This window comes from Pagrus major, chromosome 3 (genome assembly GCF_040436345.1).
Source record: "Pagrus major chromosome 3, Pma_NU_1.0".
NCBI classification, from domain to species: Eukaryota; Metazoa; Chordata; class Actinopteri; order Spariformes; family Sparidae; genus Pagrus; species Pagrus major.
This window is the reverse complement of record NC_133217.1, coordinates 1854296-1873431: the sequence shown is the minus strand read 5'-3', so window position 1 is coordinate 1873431 and position 19136 is coordinate 1854296. Positions and strand designations below refer to the sequence as shown.

General features: G+C 42.5%; 2 protein-coding genes across 3 annotated transcripts in view; both read left to right on the top strand.

The window, feature by feature from the left end:
• Window positions 1–10771, top strand: part of rnf139 (ring finger protein 139) — a 53970-nt gene extending 43199 nt beyond the window's left edge. The window contains exons 1-6 of one of the 2 annotated variants that reach the window (XM_073463102.1): window positions 1790–2325; window positions 5719–6374; window positions 6504–6651; window positions 6738–6844; window positions 7091–7342; window positions 7475–10771. In XM_073463102.1, the coding sequence (XP_073319203.1) occupies window positions 2163–2325; window positions 5719–6374; window positions 6504–6651; window positions 6738–6844; window positions 7091–7342; window positions 7475–8257 (2109 nt within the window). In that variant the 5' untranslated portion in view covers window positions 1790–2162 and the 3' untranslated portion in view covers window positions 8258–10771. Of the gene's footprint in view, window positions 1–1789; window positions 2326–5718; window positions 6375–6503; window positions 6652–6737; window positions 6845–7090; window positions 7343–7474 lie in introns of those variants that run through there. The other variant, XM_073463103.1, reaches the window with a different exon arrangement.
• Window positions 10772–13363: 2592 nt separating this feature from the next.
• The window catches only part of tmem65 (transmembrane protein 65), a 30156-nt gene continuing 24383 nt past the window's right edge, over window positions 13364–19136 (top strand). Inside the window, exon 1 of the mRNA XM_073463308.1 lies at window positions 13364–13938. Within this exon, the coding sequence (XP_073319409.1) occupies window positions 13686–13938 (253 nt within the window). The 5' untranslated portion in view covers window positions 13364–13685. The remainder of the gene's footprint in view (window positions 13939–19136) is intronic.

Genomic DNA, 19136 nt, shown 5'->3' with positions numbered 1-19136 from the left:
CTCGTCACCCTGGTAACCAAGAAAATGGCGGAGAAGTTGGTTCAGTTGTGTCACTCTATCCTGAGCTTTATCAGACAACACTATCAGAACAGAGACAGAAAAGTCCATTTGTGGACTGAGTGTCTCTGGTGAGTATTGTGTTTTTAGACCTACGAGTTGTAAGCTTGTTATCAGCTCTGTCGTCAGCCCTCTGTTACCTTAACTTAAACACATGTCAATCAGAACCAACGTGCAGCTGTTTTTTTCTCTTCGCACAAGAGTCCCAACCCGAGGGCTTTTCTGCCCCCAAAAATGCCATGTGGACAGTAATGCAGCACAGTTCATTTTTTCATGTTTGCCTTTATTATGGGTTTTATGAGGGAGGACAGCAACAACTGTGTGGAAGGAGAGGGAGAAATGTATGTATGCATGTCACAAAGGTCAAGATTTAAACCCATTACAATATATCAGTTACACGTGTGCCAAATGTTAGACTGCCAGGTTTCCAGGAAACTCAAGATATCGCTCTCTCACAGATCCATTGTTTGGTTTCAGAGTTGGTATGATCCCACGTTCCTTGCTCATCCATATATACTGGTTGCCCTTTTGTAACATCCACATCTTTACGAAAGCCCCTGTAAAACAAGCACAAGCACTTTATTGTTATGGATGTAAACCACACAACACACTCAGGTTGGAAACTCTCTTAATAATATAAACACTAGTGACTCCTCATGAGCTTCATATTCATTTACTTTATGTCTTTCAGCTACTACTGTTTGCACACCACAGAAGAAGAGTTTCAGGAAGTGAAATCAGATTATTTTTTTATTCTTAAAGCAGTTTGTTTTGTTTTTACATGATGTTTTCTGCTTTCAGTGAAGAGGCCCACACAGGAGGGATTAATATGAACGTGTTGGTGCCCTCATGTGGTAGAGCAGTAGACTACAGGTTCATCAATCTGAGCTGTCATGTGAATCTCACATTAAAGCAAATGCAACAATTTCTGCAGACATCTTTACAAACTGAAAACTTAACTGAGGCTGTTCTTGAAGGTTTAACTGTGTAGTTTATCTGTCTGTCTTTGAGTTGGACAGCCTCTAACACAGGAAGTGACACCAGGACAGATCACACCTAAACACATGAAAAGACACACCTCACTTAAAACTGTTTAAAAATTAGACTTTTAATGGTTTCCTCATTGGAATCAAGACACTCTTATACAATATAATTATATAAATATATTTCAAGCTACAAACCGAAGCTGTTTTTTGTCTTTAAGTCTTGACAGTGACTTTGAGGAAATACAAGGTTTTCACTGTGTTCACATACACACATTTGTCTTGAGTTGCATTCACAGTTGCCGACACAGTTTATACACCCACTTACGTATATGAATATACTGTAATATAAATCGGAAAACTGTACAGACAAACTGTTCATAAGACAGCATATTGCCAGAGTCATCAAAGATATTGCAAATGTGATTTATATCTGTCTGCAGCCACTCATGAAAGAATAAGGATTAGTTCCTGATAAATATGTCACAGTTGTTCCACAGGACGGCTTTGAAATTATGGACAAAAGACAGTTTCCAGTCTGAAAGGACTTGTTGATGAAATGTTGACAATTTGATTGGTAAAAAATAAAATGTCAAAAGAAAAGAAAAGCCTCCAATTAAGTTAAATATATGATTTGGAATGAAATACCAACTTTAATTGTTTGTTTTTATATCAAGATGTAACATTACAAGTCAGTGAAACGTGTGACGTCAGCTGCCACACCCTCTGACGCTGGAAGTTACGTCACGTTACGTCGGAACCGACAGCCTAGCAACTTCTGCGGTCTTCCCAAAGCGATAGGAAATGGCCAATCCGGACTTATCGTCGTATTTTTGGTGATAACAGACGAGCCGGGACCCGAGGGGAGCTCTGACGCGGGACAGCTGGTGGCGGTAACATGCGGGATGACCGCAGCTCGACGTTAAACGCAAGAAGAAGAAGAAGCAACAGGAGGTTGAGCTGGGTGGACATGGCGGACAGCAGCAGGTCCCCAGCTATCAAATAAACGTCAGGCAAAGCGAAACCGGAGACAGCAGGCGGCTGCTGGAGGACTTTAACCTATTTTAATGTTACATGGATAACCGGGACTCCCCAGGACTGTGAGCCCTCCGCTGTAGCCGCATGGCGTCCACTCAAGCCCGGATAGGCCAGCAGGCCTTGGCGGTGCTGGATGTGGCTCTGCGAGTTCCCTGTATCTTTATTATCGACGCCATTTTTAACTCTTATTACGACCCTGGCTCGGGATGGGCCGGTGCGATGGGGAAGGTGCTGGTCAGAGTCACGGGTAAGCATCGTAAAGTGGTACCGTCCACCAGCAACAGCAGCAGCACACAACAAACTGACAGCTAGCTTACTGTCGTTAGCCGTGACGTTAGTCAGCAGTGTGAAGCGATGTCACCTGTCAGACCGAACAAAGCCGGGTTAACTAGCAGCTGTAGCATCAATATCCATGCATCATCCCTCTGACGGTGCTTAAATAGTTTGTTTTAAACGTAATCGTGTTTGTTTTGTTGCTAGGATCTTGCTAGCTGGCCGCTAACGCCAGGTACTTTGTCACAGGTGTCGTGTCAAATCCGGTGACCCCGCTGTAATCTGACGGAAGTCTTGTGTGGTGGGACCGCCTGTCATGCTGCCTGTCGAAATGTGCTTATTTATCCCCTTAACTTAGCTGGTACCAACTTAATGTAGTCATGATGGAGGATATGAACACATTAATACTGCAGTAATATTAATATTATATTCATTTTACTACCATTAAAGGAGCACTATGTGGTTTTGGAGAAGAAATTCAATCTCAGAATTTTAATATTTGCAATATTACTTAGGTACTAATAAAAACCCAGAAGTATTTCGTTTTCCATAACTGAGTAAACAAGCTGTTCTCAGAGGACGATGAAGTCTGTCGTCCTAAAACCCAGAAATCAGCATTTTTGCACATCTGGTTCCCTCGTCTTTTTTTGAAGGTCAATTTTTGAATTGGTTTTCAGTTAAATGCCTGAAATATGATCTTAAGATATTTACACGTGTTGTTCTGCGACATAAAATTCATCATTAAATGTCCCACAGTTTAAAAGCAGTCGTTGCTAACAAGTGTCTAAATGAGACTACAGAGGTTGTCGGGGACATTAAACGTCCTCACAGCGAACACGGAGACTCATCTACTCACTAGTCCGTCTTTACAGGCCCACTTTAGTTACAAAGTAGTCTAACTCTGACTTTACAACTTGGACATTGATCAGTTTATAGAAAACCTGTATAGTAATTGTGTAGGTAGACGCTTAGTGGTGGTGACGTTTAAGTCATGTGACCGTGATGTCGTCTGTTTGTAGCCGAACATTAGCTTTTTACTGCTACACATTTAATTTAAGCTTCAAACATCACAAACTGGTGTTCATATGTGAAGATTATCTTGCTGAACAAAATGTGTTAGTATCATAATCATGTCATCGTCATAGGTCATGCTATATTTCTATTTCTACTTTGCACGGAGCATCTGGAACAAAAACAATTCCCCCCCCGGGGATTAATAAAGTATTCTGATTCTGATAAACGCTTGTTTGTCACAGAGATTATTTTTGACGATATTCAAAAATCCAATTCAGAAATCTCATAGGCTTCTTGTGGAGGTTCAGGTATGTCCCTTCACCACTCTGCAAGGTCCCCAGAACATTGTTTGAAGCTAGAAAGGTGGCAGGGTCCGCCAAATGTAGACAAAGTAAAACAGTATGAAACTGTGTTGTCCTTTTAAGGTCAGTTTGTTTATTCAGTTTATTCAGTCATGAAAGCAAAGAGAGTTTGTTTATTTAGTTTGTTTTGGCATAAAACAAAATCAGTCAGTGAAGATTTTTGTCTTCTGATTAAAATGTCTACCCCAAAACTACATAGTGCTCCTTTAACACATGCTGTCGCTGCAGCTTTTCTCCCTCCTGTCTTTCTTTTCATTTTAGGAGCGAGGGTTCATATTCATGAAGTTCTCTTAATTTCAAAATATATCATATTTTAGATTTCACAATATGACAAATGTTCATTTAGACTGTAGAATTTACATGTTTACATTTTACATGTTTCTCAGTGTTTCTTTGTTGAGCCCTTCAATGCCTTTAAACCAGTCTACATTAATCAACCAACTAAAGCTTCTCTCTGTGCGGCATTTAGTCATTAACAGAAAACACTTTACACAGAAGAACAACTACCAGGTTGCATAACTCTCCGTTTGTACAGTTTGTGGACCTTTGACCGGCTCAGTCCTCATGAAAGTCCTCCTGGTGTTAGCCAAGAGCTTTGGGTCTGGAGAGGCGAGGGGCCAAATAAGGTGCCTTTTAAAAGTGGGTCAGCCAACAGTCTCAAGTTTCTTCAACCCACGAGTGTTTGTTTTGTACCAGCACACACAAACATACAAATGTTTACCTGAAGTCAAACTATAAACAAGACGTTGCAAAAGTGCAAACAATAATATATATAATGTATAAGCCCAGAGACTCTTTATTTACTGTGATAAACGACAGAAAAACAGCAAATCCTCACATTTAAGAGGCTGAAACCAGCAGTTGTTTGACATTTTTGCATTCGACTAATCGTTGCAGCTCTAATAAAAAGGGTATGGAAAGAGTCAGGTGATCACATACTGCGAAGACAACACACTGACGCACATATATGAAGACATCTGACATAACTAATAACTGCACTGTCATAGTGATAACAATGCTGTGAAACGTCAAGGTCCGTCTGACCGGTTCAACTCATCCACAGCCAGTCTGTATGATTTGTTTCGTAATGACGCTTATATATGTTGAAGCTAACGAGTCATTACAGTCAGATGATAGGAACAAGTGCACACGCACACAGAGGCTGTGTGCCGCACTATTATTACATGTATTGTAGACGGCATTCCTTTCACATGGAGGACTCGGTTGCTCATTTTACCCATTTAAGTTCTGTGTGCTTCTATTTTTCTTCTTCTTCACAGGTAGTTTTTTTCGCTTGTGCGCCAAGTACATTTCTGTAAAACCACAGAGACGTTAAAACTGATTGTTTCTTTATGTTCCAGCTTTACGTTTGTCAGGCTTCGATTTCTCTCATGTCACAACGCTGTGCTCGTGCTCTGGTTAGGTTTAAACACAAACACCACTTGGTTAGGGTCAGAAAACATCAAGGTTTGGCTTAAAATACTTGTTGTGGTCGCCACAAAAACAGCTGGAAATCTCCCCAGATGTCCTTAAAAATATCCAACGGTATGACTCGAACTGTCCGGCTGTTTGGCAGCCTTGTAATAACAGGCGTCATAATAATTTTTTTTAATAAGTTGTTTAGTCTATAAAGTGGTGAAATATGTTGATCAGTGTTTCCCAAAGCTAAGGCTGACCGCTATATTGGCCTTATCACAGATATATCAGTATCAGCGTACAGCATGTTGTTGACATCAGCCAATATGAAAACTTTTTTTTTTAGAGGTAATAATGCAGAAAAAGAGAAGTCATGGAAAAAAGCCAATATATCAGAATTTTTCACTCCCCAAAATATCAGTCGGACTCAAGATGACGTCTTCAGATGTCTTGTTTTGTCCTCAACCCAAAGATTTTCAGTTTACTGTCCTAGAGGAGGAAAGAAACCAAATCTTTTTTGAGATAATTTACCTCGAATGTTGTTCTCTGCTGACTATGTCTCTGTTGCGTCTCAGGTGTCCTCATCTCCAGCGTGGTGCTGCTGCTCTCCCAGAAAGCCTTGTTCAAGTTCTACACCCTCTTCTTTGCCGTTCTCCTCGGCATGGCGGCGGTCCTCTTCAACTACTACGCCACCTCCCACATAGACTTTTACAGCGCCTACTACAAAGCAGCACTTGGGTTCAGGTTGCTGCCCAGAAACGGGCCAACGCTGTGGCTGGGTATGGCCGCAGTCCAGCTTGTTTTTGGCGTGGGCTACGTCTTCTTGCTCAACCTCCAGTCGGTGTTCGCTGCTCTGGTGGTCCTGGACATCATGATCCCTCTGTGGGGGCTGATGATTGAGCTGCCGGCAGACGTCAGGCAGCTGGTGGCGGTGTTCTCGGGCCTGGCGCTGGCTCTCAACACGGCCGTGTGCCTGGCCATGAGGCTCAAATGGTTTTACTACTCGTGTCGGTACGTCTACCTACTCGTACGGCACATGTACAGGATCTACGGTCTTCAGCTGCTGTTAGAGGACACGTGGAAGAGGATCAGGTTCCCTGATGTGCTGCGGGTGTTCTGGCTGACCCGGGTCACAGCCCAGGCCCTGATCCTGGTCTACGTGGTGCGGGCGGTGAGGAGGGAGAGCGGTGACGCCACAGGTGGTGCTGCAGATGGGAGCTCTGACTCACAGGTAAGATCCGAACCATGCAGTCTTATGCTAAAGACTTGCAGCAGTGGTATTTTAGACCCAAACAGTCTGAGTGTAGGAGTTATAAGTTCTGGTGACTGTGTGTGTAACTGCATGACTTGCTGTTCTCAGGGTTACCTGCTGAGCTGGGACGTGTTCTGGGACCTCACCAGTAACCTCATCATCTCCGGCTGTGACTCCACGCTCACTGTTCTGGGGATGAGTGCCGTCATCTCCTCTGTCGCTCACTACCTCGGCCTCAGCATCCTGGCCTTCATAGGTACGACTGAGTGTGTTGTACTATTAACATTTAAAATCATACTGGCTGTAAGAAAGCTCCTGAAGTTCAGCGTTTTGACTCTTCAGGTTCAACGGAGGAGGAGGACAAGCGTTTGGGCTTCGTGGCTCCTGTTCTGTTCTTCATCCTGGCTCTGCAGACCGGCCTCAGCAGCCTGGACCCCGAGGAACGCCTGGTACGTCACTGCAGCTCCACAGCTGATTGACACATTGATTACTGAGTCGGGTGTAATTAGTGGATGTAGAGAGGGATCATGGACACAACTGACACTGAAAGCTTCTGACTTGATTCTGGATGTTTAGCGTCTTTCTGAAACTTCACCTTCAGTATAGATTCTTTGTTGATTTCTGCTGTCCTCGATTGTTGTCACTTTGTTCCCCAGACCAACATTAACAACAGCTTTTTGAACCTTCTGAAATAGGTCCGCCTGAGTCGGAACATGTGCCTTCTGCTGACGGCCATCCTGCACTTCATCCACGGCATGACAGACCCTGTTCTGATGTCTCTAAGCGCCTCCCATGTCTCCTCTGTTCGCCGCCATTTGCCGGTCCTGCTGGTGTCCCTGGCGCTCTTCGTGCTCCCCGTGGTGCTCAGCTACGCCCTCTGGCATCACTACGCCCTCAACACCTGGCTCTTTGCTGTCACAGCCTTCTGCGTGGAGCTCTGCCTCAAAGTGAGGACGGAGAGTTTTTTAAACAAATTTGAATCACGATGTTGGTTCAGTGGTCGATGACTGATGGATGATTCACAACCCTAGTCCTCCATACAGTGTTCATATCTAACTCCTTTCCCTCCCTCCTTCCAGGTGGTGGTGTCACTGACCGTCTACGGCCTCTTCATGGCAGACGGCTTCTCCAACGTCCTCTGGGAGAAGCTGGATGACTACGTCTACTACGTGCGCTCCACAGGCAACATCATCGAGTTCCTGTTCGGGGTCATCATGTTCGGAAACGGTGCCTACACCATGATGTTCGAGTCGGGCAGCAAGATCCGCGCCTGCATGATGTGCCTGCACGCTTACTTCAACATCTACCTGCAGGCCAAGAACGGCTGGAAGACCTTCATCAACCGCCGCACGGCCGTCAAGAAGATCAACTCGCTGCCAGAGATGCGCGGGGACCAGCTGAGGGACATCGAGGACGTGTGCGCCATCTGTTACCAGGAGTTCGCCACCTCGGCCCGCATCACGCCCTGCCACCACTACTTCCACGCCCTGTGCCTGAGGAAGTGGCTCTACATCCAGGACACGTGCCCTATGTGCCATCAGAGAGTTTACGTGGAGGAGGAGAGCCGCGACAGAGCCGCCTTTTCTAACAACAACGGGGGCTACGCAGCGCCGCAGGACGCCGCTGCCGCAGCCCCACCTGCTCCGGGGGAGGAGCAGCACGGACAGCCGGTCGATGAGCTGCCGGCTGACGGAGCGGCAGCCGGCGTCCAGGCTGCGGGAGGAGCGGGGGAGCTCGACAACGAGCTGCTGGAGGACAACGACAGCATAGAGTACGACGAAGACGAGTGGGGGACTCAAAACGGCAACACGCCGATAGAAGAAGACTATATCAATGACGACACAGACTCCACAGAGGACTGACAAGAAGAGATCTATAGAAAAGAATATACATATATCTTTATTATATTTAAGTTAAAAAGAATTATAAAACAGCATCTTAATTTGTTCTTGAAAAATGTCAGGGATGTCATTCTGTTTCTCTTGTTAGTTTCTTTTTGTTTGAATTTGAGTTTGGGTTTTACTCTAAAGGGCTCGTGGAAAGAGTAACTGCTGCTCTCATTCTGTGTGTGTGTCGAGTGTGTATGTGTGTGTCGAGTGTGTGTTTGTGTGCGCAGACCGAGGCTGCATGATGTAGACCAAAAACTCATATTGTTCATTTTCTTCCTGATACAAATCTCACCATGCCGTGATTTATTCCCCGATGCCTCAAAGCTGACACACATCAGTGAGTTAAATCATCAGATCACCTGCAGCGCACAGAAAAGAAAAGCAGCCACACTTGAGTCACATCGCAACTTTGTTTTGATTTTGTCACTTATGCAGCCTCAATGTGTATTTGCGTATGTGTGTCTGAGTGTGCGTGTGTGTGCGCCTGCCGACTTGTAATGTGCTTAGACGACGAAGATGTCTTAAAAGATGCAGTTACGTTCCCTGGAGGTGTGTTATTGGGGAACAGGGGGAGTGTTTTAGTTTATTAACGACAAAAATGTGGAGCAACGAAACAAATTGAAGCTTTAATCCGTCTGTAAGATTTGAGAGTTTGTAGAAAAACACGTTTTGAGCGCTAAAACACATTTTTCTAACCAGCTGTTTTTATACAGCTTAGACTCATTGGTTAACAGACTTCATCAGCAGCGCTCCAACGATTCCTCGATTAGTTGTCAAGTATTTAATTAATCGGCAACTATTTTGATAATCGATTCATCAGTTTGAATATTTTTTAAGATAAAGTCAAATTTCTCTGATAACCAGCTTCTGTAATGTGAATATTTTCTTCTTTCTTTCCTCCTCTATGACAGTAAAGTGAATATCTTTGGGTTGTGGACAAAATATGACAGTTTTGGGACGTTGTCTTTGACCACAATCGACATATTTCACCAGTTTCTGGCATTTTATAGACCAAACAACTATTCGATTAATCCAGAAAATAATTGACAGCAGCCCTTTTCGTCATGTCGTGTGTCTGGGCGCTCAAACATCGAATTACTGTCACGCTTCGGGCCTTTGGAGTCACAGACTGATCACAGCTCGAGTTTGTGGCACATTGTTCCACATTTTTGTCGTTAACGAACTCAAACACAACATTTGTGACCTTGTCCAGAGAGAGAATGAAGGCAGGAGAGTGAAGCAGTTTTCTATCGACTCTGCACCAGCCAGAGAAAAACAGAGAGGTGTGTCTGATTTAAAAAAATAATGACTTGCTACTGTAATCACTGATATACCTCTATCATTACTTACTACTGGTCTCTTGTGTGACCTCGCTTACATTTGTGTACGTTATTGTACATATAATAAAACAAATACGTGCACACATTCTCCCGTAGGATAAGAAAAGACTTTGTTTTTAATTTTTTTTTCCAACTTTCCACATTTCTCTTTACAAGAATCAGTATTTAGTTTGGTTAATTATAAGTTCCACACCCAGAAATGATTGTTAGTAATGATCACGCTGGTTTGGAGTAGAAGTGCAAGTCACATCTGAAGAGCTGTATTCCAAAAAAAATGCTAAATTGTATTGGGTTCAGGGGTTTTTTCTCGACGCTCCTCGGTCAACGCCAGAAAAATCCAGTATGAAAAGGTGCAGAATTTCTTTTTTAAGGAAAAAACCTACCATTATTTGTTTTACATGTTGGTTATTAGCCATGCTGTAAGAGGTCATGTCATACAGTACGTATTGTTTCTCATCACTGGTACAGATAGACTCTCGTTGCGTCAGGCAGCACAAACTGTGCTTCTAGTCTCAGGGTCCCTCTGCACGGCTGGAAGACTATTTTCAATAAACTGAAAAACTTCCAGGCCTAAAGGAAATGTTTTGTTGGCTAATTCTGAAGTTGCAGATGTCATTTCATTTTAGGTGTCGTAATGTTGAGCTAGAAGAAGCACTGGCTCGGTTCTGTTTTCCAGCAGCAGACGTCCTACTGAACACTGATCCAAAATCTTAAACTACTGGCATGAAAGGAAATATTTAGGAGCCGTGTGTTCACCTTATTTGACAGTACAGTTCGGCCTGACAGAGATCATCATTAAGAATTTGTATTAAAAAGCTTTCAAGCACAACTCCAAGTATTACATTGTTTAGACTTCCAGAGCCTGAACGTCTTTAAGGGTTTGACTACAAACTCCTGCTCATTACTGTTGTAATAACAGGTCGCAGAACGTAAAGCTGCGAATGAATCCATGAAGTTCTTGTTGATGAGACAAAGATGGGGTCTGATTTGATTGGAAAGCTGTGCTTTTTGACATGTTTCAGCGATGGATGAAGGACTTTGATTATTAGTTTGATTGTTCTGAAAGCTTTTTAAAAGGTAAAAGCTGTTCATTTTGCCTTTTGTTTTAAAAAGAGATTTATGTAAATAAAATCATCTTTGATAATGAGTTTGGACTGTATCTCAAATGTCATCAACATCACCTTTAAATAACTTTATTTATTTAACCCCCATTGCTGTGAAGAGCAGTGCTGCCATAGCGTGTGGAGCTGCATTAGCTGATTGAACCACTAGATGGGGAGATTTCACTGTTTTATGTTTTTTGCCTTTTGTGCCGCCTCCACATACAGTTTCTGATAAACTTGTGACATTCATCCAACAAATATGTTTCAAAATAAGATTTATTGGTTAGTTATCAACATGACTTTGTCTAAACTGTTTGCAACTGTGGTAACCAAGGTGTGTCTTCAGAGTTGGGGCACCTTCTGCTGGTTAAACTGGCAGAAGAAGAGACAGATTTAGCATTAGAAGACATCAGTCATATTACAAGTAGGCCGGTAGTGCATGAGATTATGAGTCACTTGTTGTGTAATAGGAAACAAGTTGCTTTTTTTAGGCACTTCGTTTGGTGAAAGGATTCCCTGCACTCCCACACACGTGTGTTCAGCTGATTATAAATGAAGGGGTGTGGTCAGCTTTTCCTGGGGCGTTTCCTGAGGTCACCAAACTTCATGAGATATTAAAGGCCCTCAGATATGATTCTGGGTGATCCCATTACATCTACTTTATACTTCCAATCCACTACATTTTGGAGGCAAATATTGTCATTTTTAGTCACTACACTTATTTTATAGCTTCAGTTACTTTTCAGTTGCATCAGAGCCTCATTTTTAAATTAATTTAATCAGTAATCAGATTTTTAATTAAAGCACTGACTCAGATAATCAGAAAAAAAGAAAATTGTTAGACCTGTAATATAGAGTATATACATACATGTAAATATCTATACGTGCACTTTTGACACTTAAGTACATTCATTGACAGAAAAATCCTTTTGATACATTATTACTAAAGTAATAATAATATCAAAAACTTTTGCTCAAGCAGGCTACTGTTCCTACTTCACTCTTACCCAACTAATATTTTAAGATGATATATTTACTTTTACTCAAGTATGACTTCTTTTGGGTACTTTTTACAACACAAGAGAGCCTTTGTCAGAAAATTAGCATCAAAATGTGATTCCTGCCTACAGACCAGCTGATCAGAATACAACATAGAAAGACAATACAGCAGCCGACACCCTTAGCACACACACATATACAGTATATATCTCACTGGCATGTATGGCGCTATGATTCACAAGGCATTCATCACAGTCTGTCATGCCTGGATTATGAGACAATGGACTTCTATGCACAGACATGTAAAGGCACCAACAAGTGACATGCAGGTGAAGCAACCCTCAAGTGTTGCTGTTAAAAAAAAACTGCACCTGATCTTCAGTATCATAATGGAGATGAAGTGAGGCTGTCTGACTCGTGTCCAAAGATTATTATTACACACTAAAACAAACCATTATAGGAAACCGAAGGAAAAGAAAATTGGAGATTCAGCTGCTACATTGTCAAACAAACAGCTCTTCATTCATTTGCAGCTATGATAGGAAAGGAAAATGACACAAAATACAATTTGGTGGGAATGTGTACACTCTGCATCTACACCCGGGTCAATTGACTCTGCTGGGAAGAACACGCTAACTTCCGCCGCGCGAAGTGATGACGTGTTATCAACATCCGGTGCTGGCGCGTAAATAAAGAAGGAATTTGGGGTGCGGATTACTCAGGGATGTTTTATTACTGGACACAGTGTTGGAGGTGGAGCTCAGGTCATTCATATGAACGCTGCTCAGTGGTGTGTTGAAGCTAAAAAAAACTCGACTTCCCGGCTATGAAAATATCTGGATCGCCGACCGAGCCGGCTAACTTCCGGTTTAGCGCCCGGCTAAGTTGAAAGTGGTATAAAATAATTTAATCGTGCGGCTCTTCTAGACTTTCCAAATGTTATTGGGCAGAACGGCTCAAATTATGAGGGTGAAACGAGACATTTCACAGCGGTTGTGACGATCAAAATAATGTATCCATCGTTTTACAGACACTTTTTTCACAATGCGTCTATTGTTGTTTTCTCTTCTGTTACAACTGTTTCCGGCGCATTCGTGACGTAAAAGATGACGTCAGTGACGTAAAACGTAACGCCTCAGATAAAAATCACAGACATTGTTGACATTACAGATTGTTTCCATATATTTTTGGCTTGATTTAGAGAAATACCTTTTAGAAATGCTTGAAAAAGATGTCACTGTAACAAAGATGGATATTTTACTCATCTTTAATAAATCCAACTTATCCCCGGATGAAATGTAGCTATATAATTAATTTAGCAAAATATTACATTCATAAAATGAAATGGCTTGAAAGATTGGCCTCCTGTCACACTTTTAAAAAGTTACAGATTTTAAATCATATTTGACTTCCATTGAAAATTAATTTTAAAAAAAATGGCTAAAACTAAATTCTTGAATAATAAAAAAAAGATTAAAATTTAATCTAATTTAGCTGGAAATGCGGTATCACAGTTTCTGAATTGAAATTCCTTATTAGTGGATTTATTATTTAAAAAAAAGTACAACCGGAAGCACGGTCTTTTATTTTGAAAGGCGCCACCGGAACTGTAGTCCTTATTCCGGCGGGTTGACGTTAAGTAGTTCACGTTCAGCTTTAGCTCGAACTTCACGAGCCCAACTCCTGACGGCCGCGTCGTCAGGGATCATGAGCCGGTTCGGGCGGCGGGAAGATCCACAAGAAGAAATGTTCGGCGGGTTGAAAGTTACAGCGAGTTTCAGCGGGGCCGCCATTAAAACCAGGCGCTGAATCGAGCGAGGAAGAAACAACTTCTGCGCCCGGGGGAAGGCGACCTGACGCGGGGGGAGACGACGACGGAGCTCGGCGCTCGGAGAAAAGCGTTAAAAACAGCAGGTTTTTTAAATATTCAGAGAGTTTAAGCAGTTTTATTTCGCCACGATGTTCAAGCTGTGTCTGCGGAGAGCTGTGACGGTCGTACAGAAGTTACAGGCGCCACCGGGGGCGGCGGCGGCGGCGCTCAGGCTGCCGGGGACGGGGAGCCGCTGTCTGGGGACACACGGGAGGAACGAGCCGAGGGAGCCGCTCAACTCCCCCAAGAGAGCCAAGGAGTTCATCTACCGCCTGCAGCCGAAGGAGAGGACGTGTCTGCTGAAGGAGCTGCAGAGCTTCGAGTCCATCGCCATCGCCCAAGGTAAGAGAGGCTCACTCGGGTCAAAGGTGACGGACAGGTGAGCTCTGTCTGCACGCGGGTACCTGCCACAGGTGAACCAGGTGTTTCTAATTGGTTAACTGGTTGATATTTAAAGGGTGACTTCACCGATTTAATACATTAAAGGTGCACTGTGTAGTTTTTTTTTCTGCCTAAACAAACTAAATAAACAAATTCTCCTTGTTTTTCATGACTGAGTAAACAAAAATACATATTTCTTTTTAAAGTGTGTTTCCAGGTCTTGGGGAGCGCTGCTGTATGTGGGGAAACAGTAGTAAAACACCTTTTTGAGGCTCCAGAGGAAGATTTTTGAAAAGGATGAACGTGTGGAAGAAAAACGGCGATATCTCTCGTGTTGCTATATCGTTTTTGATAGCGATGTCATTGTAAAGTCAGAGTTAAAATAGTTTGTTCGTGTTCGCTGTGATGACTTTTAATGTCCCCGACAACCTCTGTAGTCTCATTTATCGATTAATCACCATTCAGATTTTAACAGATTAAGAATGTATTAACCGATGATCAGAGATGGGCACAAATACATCAAAAAGTACAGATAATTGCTTATCAAATGCATCGTTATAAACCTCACACTGTGTGCGGTTTGAAAGGATTTCCTTTATTCGGAGGGTGTGTGTACCGTCAGTGGTGAGATCTGACAGGCGAGTGTGTCTCGTGTGTGTACTTCCTCTTTTGAGTCACCAGAGGGTATTTTCTGTTTGCTTTGAAGGAAAAAAACACCAGTCTCGAAGTGAACAAAACCAAAACCAGAGTGACTCATCACAGGACTGAAATAGACAAATCATCCTCTGATTCAGGAGTAGAAAGATCACAGAAAGTCCTCAGAGTTTTAAAGACTCCCGATTTCTGCAAAGAGCCCAGAAACTCTGGGAACAAAACCTCAGTGATTAATGACTAGTAAGACTTCAGTATGTTTTCAGGTTGGATTTGAAACGGGCTGTACCGGTACACGGAGCACCTGCAGGCAGCTCACCGGGTGTTCTGCCTACTCAGTGTTTCACGGTGCGTTCACGGTCCTCCTCGTCTCCGCAGAATCCAACTGTTCTCCCCCCTTTCTTGTCGATACAGTCAGATAATGCTGAAACTGTAAAACACTGCCGCACTGCTGAGACTTTAAAGGGTTTCAGTCGTGCCTTCAGACCGGCTCCCCGTCAGTTTGTGGTGTAACACATCGTTCTCATTAGCACTGTTCACCCGAACAGCTTATTCAGGGTGTTATGTAAGACGATGTGTAAGCAAATCTCTTGGATATTGTTGCCCTTTTCTGGCTGCTAATCCATCCGCCTACCATGCAACATCATTTCATACATAAAACTGATTTAGGAACGTATTGGCAGCGTTGCCTCGTCTGTGGTGTCGAGCAAAACTGCACCTTTTCTCTTTGGAGGGGAAAACAATGAGATTATTCCAGAACCAGCTTGAGTCCACACGCAGGCGCTGGCAAATATTTATTTTTCAGAGACGGTTGTGTAAGAGAGTTTATGTTGAGATGCTGAGCCCGGTTCCTCTGCCCACTCTCAGTCTACGGTCCTGGTACTCATTCCTCAAAGCCTCCCCCTCCTGGCGGTCCAAAGCCCCCTGTGGTCGCGGTGTAAACACCAACACAGTAAACTGCGTGGCTAACTGAGCTAGCCCACAGCTATTGTTAGCAGCATTTCATTCTGGACCTGATGACAAGGCGCAGCTCCCAAATGTAGTGTGAGCATTTTTTTTCTTTGACTAAAAGATTAATGAGAACTTGGTTGACTCCGTGGTTTCGCTGACAGTCGGGGGCCAGAAACACTCTGTAGGAAAAGTTTTCAACTGGATGACAACAAGCATTTAGGCTGATAGTTTCGTGGTTGTGACGGCATCTTTACAGACTGTATTCTCTCCCTCCTCTTCAGCAGTGCTGTTGAGCTGCTGTGGGAGATGACGGGTAATAATCCCACTAAGTGTCTGGATTTCTTAAGCTCCCGGGAGGTTTTAAAGGTCACCAAAATGTGTTCATGTTGTTGTGTTTTTTGTTTTTATCCTGTCGGAACAGTTCATGTCAGCCTGGCAGCAGAGACCTTCAAGCTTCTCTGGAGAGAGTTTGACCCAAACAATTAATTTTCTCTCTGTTGTAAGGAGGCATCACAGTTTATCTTCTTATCCTCATTATTTTCATGGACTCCCTCCTGATATAACTGTGATTGGGAGCTTTGACCTGGAGAACAAAACAACTCTGAGATGTGAGATTACAGTTAATTATACTGTTAGTGAGACTGTTCCTACAGTTAGTCAGATTGTGGCCAGACTTTTAGTTTGAAACATATAAAAAATAACATTACCAGCAGTGAAGTTTGTTATAATGGACATCAAAACAAACGTACATTTTTTATTTGTAATTTTGCAGCCTAATATACGTTATATAAGTGTTTAATAAGTTGTGTAAATAACCAAGACTGATTTAATAGAGTAGACCTTCTTAAAAGTGACCAGTCAGCTACCGGTGGAAACCAATAATAAAAGCGCTCCGTCGACATTATATTGCAGGAAATTTCCCCCAAAATCATGTTTACTGATGACCCGTAAATTCAGCTGGATTTTAATTGGCAGTCTGTTTTTTATCGTTCGTCAAATCACTCTGAAATGATCCCAAAGACATTATCATTTTGTGTGGAAACCTTAATTCTGGAAATAATCAAAAAACCTGTTTTTCAAAGGTAAGAAGTGCACTGCCACACTGTCCGTTCTGTCTGAATCCAGGAGCGTTTCACCTTAAATGATGCTTTTTGGGAGCTGGGTGTTGACTGAGAGTCTGCAGCCGAGTCAACCAGATGCTCTGTGATGGATTCCACTGGAACTGTGACACATTTCATCCTTCTACTGGGGGAAAATGCATGTGCACAAGTCATGTCAACATTATTAGTTGCAGTGCTGGCAACAAAAACAGAGATAAAAAAACTCACCGGTGGGTGAGAAGAGAATTTTCTTCAAACATAATTTATACACAATATTTTCTGTAACGTAAAAGGTTGAGTTCAGTTGTGATCAAAGACACTGTGAGATGAACACCAGAACAGAAATAAACAAGTTAAAACAGACAGTAACCAAGTTTTTGTAGTTTAAGTTACCGCTGCGTCCTCACAGTAACTTGGTTTCTTCTCTTTCTGAGCTGAGAGTATTAGCTAAAGTGTATTTTTAAGTGGGACGGAGCAGTCGGTCATCTCTCTCTCTGCAGCGCTGTGCAGCATTAATTAAACGGCACAGTGCAGGAGCGAGATTGGCTCTGAAAATCCTCACTAATAAGCAACTGTCTGACTCCCATTTACTACTAATGAGCTAAATGCCATTGAAAAACCGTACGGGAGTCGGAAGCGTTTACTGAGGAGCCGTGAAAACATTTTCAGCTCAGTGAGTCGGTCTGACACGAAGCCGAGCTGCAGCCTCATTAAAACATTACATCTACATTTCAGACGTTTAGCAGGCGCTCTTAACTCGAGAGGCTCATCGTGAATGTAAGAGCAGAGGAGCAGTGAGGTCGTATTAAGCTCAGATTGTGTGACAAGTTGTAAAAGTCTTTGTCACAGCAGATATTTGACTTGTCAAACAAAGGGAAAAAATTTACGTCAATCAGTAGATGTGAACGTCCCCGAGGCCTCATTTAGAAAACGTTCAACTGTATTCCTTGAATTTAATCCATCCTCAAGACCTCTGTAGAATAATCCAACAGTGCGCTCTGTCCCATCCCAACGTCCTGTTTCAACAGGGAATAAATCATATTGTGTGGACTGAGCACGTTTCTTTTTTAAAGACTGGAGGCCGTGACAAAAAGAAATGATCCTAGTTTGTTTGATATTGAACTGAGTGAGGAGCTCAGATCCAGAAGGAAGAAAAGAAGAATCTGCCTGAGAAGATTTAGGAACAACAATACCCAAACACAAAGAGTTTGTATCATTAACAGTGCACTTTCTACACACTGAGTCAGTTGTCCTTTAACTCGGGAGTATTGAGCGGGGACAGTTTGTTTACTCTCCACAGTAATTTGTCTTAAATGTCACACTGTTAATACATTGTTCTCACTAATGATGCCCCAGAGATCAGCTTGGTTTGACAATAATTGAGTTGGCTATTGATGCTGTGACGGGAGCGAAAGAGGGACGAATAAGAGCTCGAGTCAGAAAACCACCTGGGGAAATATATTTCTGACTGTTATTCACTCACTCATCCATCCTCCCCTTATTTGGACATATCTGACGCAAGTAGCCGATGAAATGTGACACGTGTAAAGGTCTCCTGTCACACTTTTCAACCTGCATTAGTTTAACACTAAAATGATACTGTGAAGAACCGTGAGACGATCAGACGACAGCACAGGAGCTGCTAAAATCAGAGCTGGAGCTCACAGATATCGACACAATCAGACCACACATCTATTAACAAATACATCAATATCTTTGATATTTATTACTCAAAAACATTTAGTCGTGTTATTCACTTTTATATTTCCCTCAGGTAACACTCCAATGAGCTCAGAAATTGTCACTTGGCTGTGCGGTGGTTTTTAAGAGGAGAAAAAACATTGATGTGTCGAGTAAGTATTGGCTGGAGCTCCATCACAATTTCCATGTTCTTTGAAGCATGGAAAGTGATTTTAAATGAGTTTCGTGAGGCCACCTGGCAACGCAAACCTCTCAGTCTATAAAGAACCTCATAAACGTTCCCTGAATTACTTGTAACTGTCTAAGGTGCAGCTAATTTGGCAGGAAATGCATCAATACCTTAAAAAATAAATTGTTATTCATAGGTCTTTCCCTATTCCTGGATGTCCCGTTGAGTCCAATTTAAAAACACTATTAAAGTGTGAATCTGCAGTTTCTGGTGTGGCAGTTTGACAGAAAAGTAAAAGGCTGTAATGTGAAAAAACAGTGCTCGTTAAGAATGTTCTTTAGTTTCCATTTCACTGTTCGGATTAAATTTATTCCTTTACAATAAGCTACAGTTCAGTTCAAAGAACATTAGGCCTGAAGTTATTAGTGAAGTTATGCCACAATCCCGTCGATCAATGACTTAATAAAGGCTGTTTGTCATGATTATCTGAAGTCATTAGACTGAAACAAAAGTATTGGATTCAGAAATTGAAAACGTGGCCTTCCACACATGAGAATATTAAAACCATCAGTCTGAAGCTTAAATAG